At 50.7% G+C, this 10,413-nt stretch overlaps 1 protein-coding gene across 1 annotated transcript; it reads left to right on the forward strand.

Moving 5' to 3' along the window:
- Nucleotides 1-585: 585 nt before the first annotated feature.
- Nucleotides 586-8,184, forward strand: LOC143187615 (uncharacterized). The gene is made up of 5 exons (XM_076391842.1): nucleotides 586-3,442; nucleotides 3,511-5,537; nucleotides 5,730-5,882; nucleotides 5,932-6,788; nucleotides 8,150-8,184. The coding sequence occupies exons 1-5, from the start codon at nucleotides 586-588 to the stop codon at nucleotides 8,163-8,165; spliced, it is 5,910 nt and encodes a 1,969-aa protein (XP_076247957.1). The 3' UTR covers nucleotides 8,166-8,184.
- Nucleotides 8,185-10,413: the final 2,229 nt, after the last annotated feature.

The raw sequence follows: 10,413 nt of genomic DNA on the forward strand, positions 1-10,413 counted from the left end.
CAAGGCGAAGAGAAGAGGTCCCTCCTCCTCTCAAGCCACTCGTTCATCGACTTCTTCTTCGCGCCAGAAGAAGAGTCGATAATACAGTCCACTGCATTACCTTTGCGTTACAGGCAAGGTTTTGCTATCCCCTCCAAATAGGCTCGCGAGCGCAGCCTGGAGTTGGGAATCTTTGGTATAGCCAGATTTACACTCTTGCTTACCGCCGCGGTTCCGCCGCTATCTCTCTTTTTCAGACGTCAACGTCGCTAAGGGGAGCCGGCGTCACCACCAGCCAAGGCCCTCCGATCCGCCGCCGTCCTTTCCAGCCGACGAGGACCGGAGCCAGCGCCCAGCCCCCTACACAGAAGCTAAATAAACGTCGTTTCCAAGCCCTTTTCAGGGCCGACAAAATATAAAACTCGTGTCTTCGTTTTCTTTCGTATCCCCTCAATCTCACCTCATCCGGACCTCCGTTGGATCCCTTATTTTAAGCGATTCCAACAAAAGGTCCTTCGAGCCGGATCGAAAGGTTGAGAAAGGGTGAAAGAAACGATCACTTCAGGTTGACCTTCGAGCAGTGTTTACCTCTCGAAGTATATCACCATGTCGAACCCCGTAAAGGAGCAGTTGACTCTTCCTGCCCTGGAGGTCGAGATGGAGGATATTCAGTCACGAATTCGGGGAATGACCCGACTCGTGACTAATCTGAAGAAAAAGGGGCGAAATAATTATACCATCTCTCTCCTCAAACAGAAGTTGGAGTATGTAACTGACGTTTGGAGGGACATCCAAGAGCGAGTTAAACAGCTCAAAAAGGAGGTCCCTGACAGCAAACGGAAGGTCATACCCTTCTTCGGCGAGAGCACGATGGATGATGCAGAAGATGCGTTCCATGAAGCTCAGAACTTCCTGATGACGGAATTGGACAGCCTCATACAGGAAAAGGAATCGGCTGGATTCGGCAACCCCGGGAATACCGCGGGTGCCGGAGCAACCGGCCAGCCTAGTACGCTTGAGCTTCCCAAGCAGAATTTACCGAGATTTAGCGGAGATCCGCGAAAGTGGTGTCACTTTGCGGATCTGTTCACCGCCAGCATAATCAAAGATCAACGGTTGTCAGATGCGCAACGTTTGCAATATCTGAACGGCTGCTTGGAAGGAGAGGCACTCGCATCGATTGCCACGCTTGAAATTGCGGATCGCAATTTCAAGCCGGCGTGGGATACCCTGACCGAACAATTCGGGAACCCACGTCGCATGGTGCTTCAGCTTCTCGCAACATTCACGAAGCTGAAGCCGATCAGGACGGGCGACATAGAAAGCCTGCAACAGGTCACCGTCGGCTGGAAACAAACGCTCGCCGCGCTCCAGAAGCTGGGGCGCAAGGTAGAGCATTACAGCGACGTGTTGGTCATCCTGATAAAATCTAAGTTGGACCAATCCCTAGAATGGGAATGGGAGGGCACGCAAAAGCTCAACCAAGAAATCCCCTCATTTAATGAGATGTTGGATTTTCTCAGGGAGCAAGAGCACAGACTGCACGTGCTGATCAACCCGGTACAAAAACAAGCGGTTGACCCCACGTCAAAACCTCGCATACGGCAACATAACGCCGTAGTCGAAAGCTCTCCCGGTCCAACCTTGGAGTGTACATTCTGCGGACTGACGCACGGAATTACAACGTGCAAAAAGTTCAAGCTGCTCACGCCTGAATTGCGCTTCCATTATATTAAAGCGAATCAGTCGTGTATAAACTGTCTCGCTTCGACTCACACAGTCGCGCGTTGCCCTAAGAACGCAGCGTGTACAAAGTGCAGTAAGAAGCATCACACTATTCTGCACTTTGACGCACCACAAGTCGGCACAGGCAATCGTCGGTCGACGAAAAAGCCACAGCAGGGCCAGCGGGAAGCGGGACGGAGTAACGTCTCCGCACGTGAGCCCGCGAATGTAAACACGAAATCTCGTGCTTCTACATCAAGCGCCGACGTGACGTCGCACTGTAGTGCGACGGAGAGCGGAACACCAGCTGTGTTTCTGGCGACGGCAAATGTGCGAGTCATAGGAAAGGGAGGCACGACGCGCATCGCGCGTGCACTCATAGACCAGGGCTCGGAAGCCTCCTTCATTTCCGCGAACCTCGCAAATGACTTGCGACTCGCGAGAAGGAAAACCCCAGCCACAGTTACGGGCTTGGCGGGCGGAAAAGCCCAGGATATAAAATATAGCGTGGATATCGAGTTCGGTTCGACACGTTGCACTGAGGAGGCGTTCCGCACCAGTGCATACGTGGTGTCCCGAATCACCTCGTATGCCCCGCCGTCGGTTCACGTGCCGGAATACACCGCGTTGCGTGAACTGACACTCGCGGATCCTGACCCCGCTTCAGACCGCCCAATAGAGGTGCTGATCGGAGCTGGGACATATGCGAGTATCATTCGACCAGGGCTTCGGCGATTCGGTAAGCGAGGGCCGATCGCGCAGGAAACAGCTTTAGGCTGGATACTGTCAGGCCCGGTCGACGCAGCCACCTCTTCCCCAAACCCCGTGAGGACGCTGCATTGCACCGTCCTCGAATCGCTCGACAAAGCGATACGAAGGTTCTGGGAGATAGAGGAGATTCCCTCGAAATTGGTGAATACCAAGGCCGAGGACGAATGCGAAGAATACTTCGCAAAAACCGTCGCGCGAGACGCGACGGGACGATTCATCGTTCGGTTGCCCTTCAACCACGAAAACCCGGACGAGCTGTTGGGAGAATCTCTTCCAATAGCTCTCTCCGCGTTGACTAGGTTAAGGAAAAAACTGGACCTGGATCCAACCCTCATGAGGGAATACAGTGAGTTTCTCACTGAATATGAGTCGTTGAGTCATATGACTCGCCTAGAGTTCCTCGACAAGACACGACTCTACATTCCACATAGAGCGGTTGTTCGAACGGAAAGCGCTACGACGAAGCTGCGCGTCGTGTTTAACGCTTCCAGTAAAACAGCGGGCGGACGCTCGCTGAACGACATCCTCCACGTAGGACCGAAGCTACAGAACGATATCACCGCTGTATTAACGCGGTGGCGTCTGTATCAATACGTGCTAGTAGCAGATATAGAGAAAATGTTTCGACAAATTCTCGTAGCTGCAGAGGATCGTCGATTCCAATGCATCGTGTGGCGCACGCCAGAAACCGAACGAAATATAGCGTTCGAGTTAAAAACCGTGACCTACGGTACGGCGTGTGCCCCATATTTATCGATGCGAACGCTTCTCGAGCTGAAAAAACAGGACGGCGACCGCTTCCCGCTCGCCGCTCCTATCCTCGAGAAGGACGTCTATGTTGACGACGTGTTTATGGGAGCTCCGGACAAACTATTGTTGGAGCAAATCCGTAAACAAACGTGCGAGCTCTTACAGCAAGGTGGATTTAACCTTCGTAAGTGGGCTGGAAATTCGCCAGATTTATTAGGCAATATTCCACATAGCTCGCACTCCCACGCAGTCGACCTTGATTTGTTTGATAATTCCGAATTAAAGGTACTCGGTCTGCGATGGATTCCATCAGGAGATTTTTCTACTTCAATCTGCAACGTTTCCAACCGTCTGCAACACCGATCACAAAGCGTACTTTGTTTTCGGAAATTGCAAAATTATACGACCCTCTCGGCTGGCTTTCGCCAGTCGTGATTCGCGCAAAAACTTTAATGCAGTCCCAATGGCTGGAAAAAATCCAGTGGGACGAGCAAGTTTCCGCGGAAACGCTCAAAATGTGGAACACATTTTGTGCGGATTGGAGCAGATTGAACCAGTGGAAACTTCCCCGATGGATCCGTTATGGAGCCGACACGACTTCTGTGGAACTGCACGGATTTTGTGACGCATCGCTCGCAGCCTATTCGGCTGTCACTTATTTAAGAGTGACGACGATAGACAACGGTGTGTTTACATCGCTGTTGATGGCAAAAACGCGAGTGGCTCCAATAAAAACACAGTCGATCCCAGTTCTTGAATTGAACGGGGCCGTACTGCTAGCCGAGCTAATCTTGCACGTGAGAGACTCGCTTGCAATGAAAATAGATCGAGTAGTCTGTTGGACAGACTCAACTATCGCTCTAGCTTGGCTGAAAAAACACCCATCGACCTGGAAGGTTATAGTGGCCAACCGAGTGTCGAAAATCCAAACGGCCCTCCCGAACGCGGAATGGCGTTACGTGCCGACCCGTTCGAACCCCGCGGATTTAAATTCGCGCGGGATCGACGCGGCAGAATTTCTGCAGTCGAACCTATGGACGTTTGGACCGACATGGCTGAGCGAAGCGGAAGCGCAATGGCCCGCCATACCCGCTTCCGTTGAGACCGATGAAAGCAAGCGCGTAGCGCATGCACACGTAGCAACTCCGAAGCCGGAATGGGATTTTCTGTTCCGTTTTCAATCATGGAGAAAACTGTTACGTGTAACGGCGTACTGTCTTCGTTGGCGAAGACCGTCGCGCGTCAATCAAAGGTCAAACGCCGGTCAAGTAATCGAGGCGGCAGAAATGCGTAACGCAGCTGAGCGCCTCGCACGCCATATACAGGGCTCGCATTTCGCAGAGGAATACCGATGCTTAAAAAATCATCGCAGTATCCCTGTGAAATCTCCCTTAAAAAGTCTCAACCCGTTCCTCGACGATAAGGACGTCCTGCGAGTCGGTGGAAGACTGGAGAATGCGACGCTTGCATGGGAAACCAAGCACCCGATAATACTGCCTAAGCATTATGTTTCGACATTAATAATTAGGCAGTGCCACGTAGATACGTTGCATGGGGGCTTGCAGTTGACCTTGCACACTGTCAGGCAAAATTATTGGATCCTCGGTTGTCGAAATGCAGCGAAAACCGTGGTCAACAAATGCATGCGATGCGTAAGGTGGCGAGGCAACACGTCCACGCAAATAATGCAGCATCTGACCCCGGAGCGCTGTCGCCCGTCAAGAGCATTCGACAATTGCGGAGTGGATTACGCGGGACCTTACCGTGTCCGCGACTCCGCGGGCCGAGGCAAAACAGCTCACAAAGCGTACATCGCGGTGTTTGTTTGTTACGCTACGAGGGCTGTCCATATCGAACTCGTCCATGACTACACGACGAGCGCGTTCTTAGCCGCACTCGATCGGTTTGTTGCACGACGAGGAATCCCGTCCTGCATTTTCAGTGACAATGGAACCAATTTCGTCGGTGCCGATCGAGAATTACAACAGCACTGTCGTGCAGTATTTTCTGCAACGGACACGCATAATAAATGCGGTGCTATGGGCATTCAGTGGCGGTTTAATCCACCCAGTGCCCCACACTTCGGTGGAATGCAGGAGGCCGGCGTGAAATCGGTGAAACACCATTTGAAACGCACGTTGGGAGAGTTCACACCCACGGGAGAGGAAATGCAGACGCTGCTCTGCAAGATCGAAGCGAGTCTTAACTCGCGACCGATCGCTCCCCTGAGTGACGACCCAGACGACTATGCGTCTCTTACGCCCGGTCATTTCCTGACAGGCGGACCACTAAATGCGATTCCGCTGCAGTCCGTGGAAAATGAAAAACTCTCGCGACTGTCGCGTTGGAGAGCGATTCAGAAATTCCACGAGCAACTGTGGAGGCATTGGACGCGCGATTACCTCACGCACCTCCAAAATCGCTACAAGTGGCGCGCCACCCAACTGCAACTGCAACCAGGAGACCTGGTGCTAGTGCAGAATCCTCTTCTCCCCCCCAATCAGTGGGAGATGGGAAGAATTGAGGAGGTGTTCCCGGGGAAAGACGGAAATGTACGTGTGGTAAAAGTACGTACCGCAAAGTCAACTTACACACGCCCCATCACAAGGATGTGTAGGTTACCCGTGGATGAGCCCGCTACGACGACCGGCGCCGAGGTCGAGCGGGCAAAATAAACACCTGTAAAGAATTTTCGGAAAAAACCAGGGAGACACCAAGGTGAGACCGATTGTTCTAGAAGAAAATCGAACGATCGGGACCCCCTCTTCCTTGACCCCCAATCCCCTTGGGAGGGGAGACGAAGTATTTCTGTCTCTATCTCCCCAAGGGAAAAAGCGCCCCCGCGAAATCGCGGGCGCTACCGAAATCGGTTGCGAGCGTCGCGCCGGCCGAGTCAGTAGAAATCAAGCAATGGAAAGCGACACACAAAACACGCAGAACCAAATCTCGGCGACCTTTGATCGCTGTTTGAAGATTGGGGAGCAGGCTCTCCAGCAAGAGACGCGTACACCCTCGCCACTGGAGAAGTCGCACCAGGAAGCAGTACAAGAAACCACTCAAGAGGAGTGGACAATAACCATCGGCCCACCAAGAATGGGCCCAGTACAGCTCAGGGTGCCGGAGCACATTCCGCGCACCACGCGGCGGTATCGCTGCACCGTCCCAGGAGGGCGGTACGCCCTCAGATGGGACCGGGAGCAGCGATTAACGTCACTGCTTTGGCGGCCGGCGGTGGACCCCCCAACGCCGAGAGGCCAAGAGAAGAGTACCGCCCCCGCGGCTGCAGCGAGCCAAGCGGGCGGGAGGACGCCCAACAGGCCCCGACCAAAGGCGAGGGAGGATAACCGTCAACAGGCACAAGCACCGACGACCTCCAGGGCCTTGGTGGCGGCTAGGCCCTCCCCAATTGCCAGCCGCACCCGGCGACCACCCCGGCCTCAAGGACCGACGTTAGAGGAGTTGACGCGCGCAGCAGTCGGCATCGCGGTGGAAACCTCGATGCGGCTGCTGCAGCAACAGCAGCAGCTACACCCGCAGCAGAGCGCGTCTCCACCAGCGCATAAGTAAGTTCAATTGAATTTATATTTTGATTGAATATACGACAACGCTGCGAGTGAGTTCACTTCAATTGAACTTCACTTGCAGCACCTCTCTCTCTCATTCGCGAAGAAAGTATTAGTCTTTCGAGTCTCGCGTTACGATGTGCATACGACAGAGCATTACCGATTCTCCGTTGCACGGACCGTGCAAGGGGGGCGGTATGTTTAAAAAGCGGTTATATAACGGGCATTTGGCTCGTCCGCGAGATTCGTAATTTGTTGGTATACGTGACCGACCGAAGGTGGCCTTCGGTCGGAGCATACGTTGTCCTAGCAGCAAAACACGATCAGCTGTCGTATGACTTGTTTTTGTCGTCAAAATTAAAGTTCAAACAAAGTAAGCGTTGTCGAGCAACGGTTTTGAACTCCAGGCTCGATGTCGAGTGGGGACATCGGAGCCTGAAGGAGAGAGAGAGTACATCGTACTACATTAGCACGAGACAAAAGATAATTTGTGAGCGCCGCGTAGTGGTAAAATTTGGCACGTCTTCCGCTTCGCGGAGACACGCGCGGCTCTCGCCCCAGTCGTCTTTCGACAATCAAGCTTGACGCAGTCAGTGCGACCGTACGTCAAGCGCCTCTCAGCTCGCCAGTTTTCAGATTTCAAGTAGTTTGGTTACCAGACACTTGAAATCTCACTAGCTCTAAAAAGCTGAACCTCTGTCGCCGACAGACTAGGAAACTCTGCTCGATTCGTACGTATAATACGTACGAAAGAGCACCTGGTTTGTTTTAGGAGACAATTGATCGAGATTTGCACTCTTGGAATCGGGGCCTGCCCTGATTCTCTGAGTCTCGTTTCGTCTCGGAGCAACAAAGGCCGCTGCCTGTTGGATCCCTGAGAGACGGGTTACAACAGAGAGAGATAACGTACGTGCCTATCACCTCTGCGTTACTCGTGCTCTGCCACCCCGTTTAGTAGCAACCCCCGTGTGACGAATAGAAGCACACGGTAAGGTGAACGGAGTCGCCGAGCCTCTGGCCGTCCTCAGCCTCCAGGACCAGCAATTCGCTGGTTATAGCGTGTCCCTCCGCTCACGAATCCCTAAATTACTTGGATTCGTACGGAACGAACCTTTCCAAAAGGTGCAAGGCGAAGAGAAGAGGTCCCTCCTCCTCTCAAGCCACTCGTTCATCGACTTCTTCTTCGCGCCAGAAGAAGAGTCGATAATACAGTCCACTGCATTACCTTTGCGTTACAGGCAAGGTTTTGCTATCCCCTCCAAATAGGCTCGCGAGCGCAGCCTGGAGTTGGGAATCTTTGGTATAGCCAGATTTACACTCTTGCTTACCGCCGCGGTTCCGCCGCTATCTCTCTTTTTCAGACGTCAACGTCGCTAAGGGGAGCCGGCGTCACCACCAGCCAAGGCCCTCCGATCCGCCGCCGTCCTTTCCAGCCGACGAGGACCGGAGCCAGCGCCCAGCCCCCACACAGAAGCTAAATAAACGTCGTTTCCAAGCCCTTTTCAGGGCCGACAAAATATAAAACTCGTGTCTTCGTTTTCTTTCGTATCCCCTCAATCTCACCTCATCCGGACCTCCGTTGGATCCCTTATTTTAAGCGATTCCAACACTCAGTCTTCAATACTCAATCCTCAATACTCAAACCTCAATCCTCAATCTTCAATCCTCAATACCCAATCCTCAATCTTCAATCCTCAAACTTCAATCCTCAGTTCGCAATCCTCAATCCTCAATCCTCTGACCTCAGGCATCAATACTCAACCCTCAGTCCTCGTCCTCAATCCACAACCCTCAATCCTCAATCCTCAACCTTCATTCATCAATATTCAACCTTCTATCCTCAATCCTCAACCCTCAATCTTCAATCCTCAATCCTCAATACTCAATCTGCAATACTCAATCCTCAATCCTCAATCCGCAATCCTCATTCTTCAATCCTGAATACCCAATCCTCAATTTTCAATCCTCAATCCTCAATCCTCAGTCCTCAATACTCAACAATCAGTCCTCAATTCTCAATACTCAATCCTCAAGCCTCAGTCTTCAATCCTCAATACTCAATCTTCAATCCTCAATCCTCAATCCTCAATCTTCAATGCTCATTCCTCAATCCTCAATCCTCAACCCTCAATCTTCAATCCTCAATACTCAATCTGCAATCCTCAATCCTCAATCCTCAATCCTCAATCCTCATTCTTCAATCCTGAATAACCAATCCTCAATCTTCAATCCTCAATCCTCAATCCTCAATTCTCAATCCTCAATCCTCTGTCCTCAGTCCTCAGACCTCAACCCTCAACCCTCAGCCCTCATCCTCAATCCTCAATACTCAATCCTCAATCCTCAATCTTCAATCCTCAATACTCAATCTTCAATAATCAATCCTCAATTCTCAATCCTCAGTACTCAATCCTCAATCGTCGATCCTCAATCCCCAATCCTCAATCTTCAATCATCAATATTCAATCTTCAACCCTCAATCCTCAATCCTCAATCCTCAATCCTCAATCCTCAATCTTCAATTCTCAATACTCAGTCTTCAATACTCAATCCTCAATACTCATACCTCAATCCTCAATCTTCAATCCTCAATACCCAATCCTCAATCTTCAATCCTCAAACTTCAATCCTTAGTTCGCAATCCTCAATCCTCAATCCTCTGACCTCAGGCATCAATACTCAACCCTCAGTCCTCGTCCTCAATCCACAACCCTCAATCCTCAATCCTCAACTTTCATTCATCAATATTCAACCTTATATCCTCAATCCTCAACCCTCAATCTTCAATCCTCAATCCTCAATACTCAATCTGCAATACTCAATCCTCAATCCTCAATCCGCAATCCTCATTCTTCAATCCTGAATACCCAATCCTCAATTTTCAATCCTCAATCCTCAATCCTCAGTCCTCAATACTCAACAATCAGTCCTCAATTCTCAATACTCAATCCTCAAGCCTCAATCTTCAATCCTCAATACTCAATCTTCAATCCTCAATCCTCAATCCTCAATCTTCAATGCTCAATCCTCAATCCTCAATCCTCAACCCTCAATCTTCAATCCTCAATACTCAATCTGCAATCCTCAATCCTCAATCCTCAATCCTCAATCCTCACTCTTCAATCCTGAATAACCAATACTCAATCTTCAATCCTCAATCCTCAATCCTCAATTCTCAATCCTCAATCCTCTGTCCTCAGTCCTCAGACCTCAACCCTCAACCATCAGCCCTCATCCTCAATCCTCAATACTCAATCCTCAATCCTCAATCTTCAATCCTCAATACTCAATCTTCAATAATCAATCCTCAATTCTCAATCCTCAATACTCAATCCTCAATCGTCGATCCTCAATCCCCAATCCTCAATCTTCAATCCTCATTCCTCAATCCACAACCATCAATCCTCAATCCTCAATCTTCAATCATCAATATTCAATCTTCAGTCCTCAATCCTCAATCCTCAATACTCAATCCTCAATCCTCAATGTTCAATCCGCAATACCCAATCATCAATCTTCAATCCTCAATCCTCAATCCTCAAACTTCAATCCTCAATCCTCAATCCTCATGCCTCAATCCTCAATCCTCAATCCTCAGTCATCAAACCTCAATCCTCAATCCTCA

The sequence above is a fragment of the Calliopsis andreniformis genome, unplaced genomic scaffold, assembly GCF_051401765.1.
Source record: "Calliopsis andreniformis isolate RMS-2024a unplaced genomic scaffold, iyCalAndr_principal scaffold0123, whole genome shotgun sequence".
NCBI classification, from domain to species: domain Eukaryota; kingdom Metazoa; phylum Arthropoda; class Insecta; order Hymenoptera; family Andrenidae; genus Calliopsis; species Calliopsis andreniformis.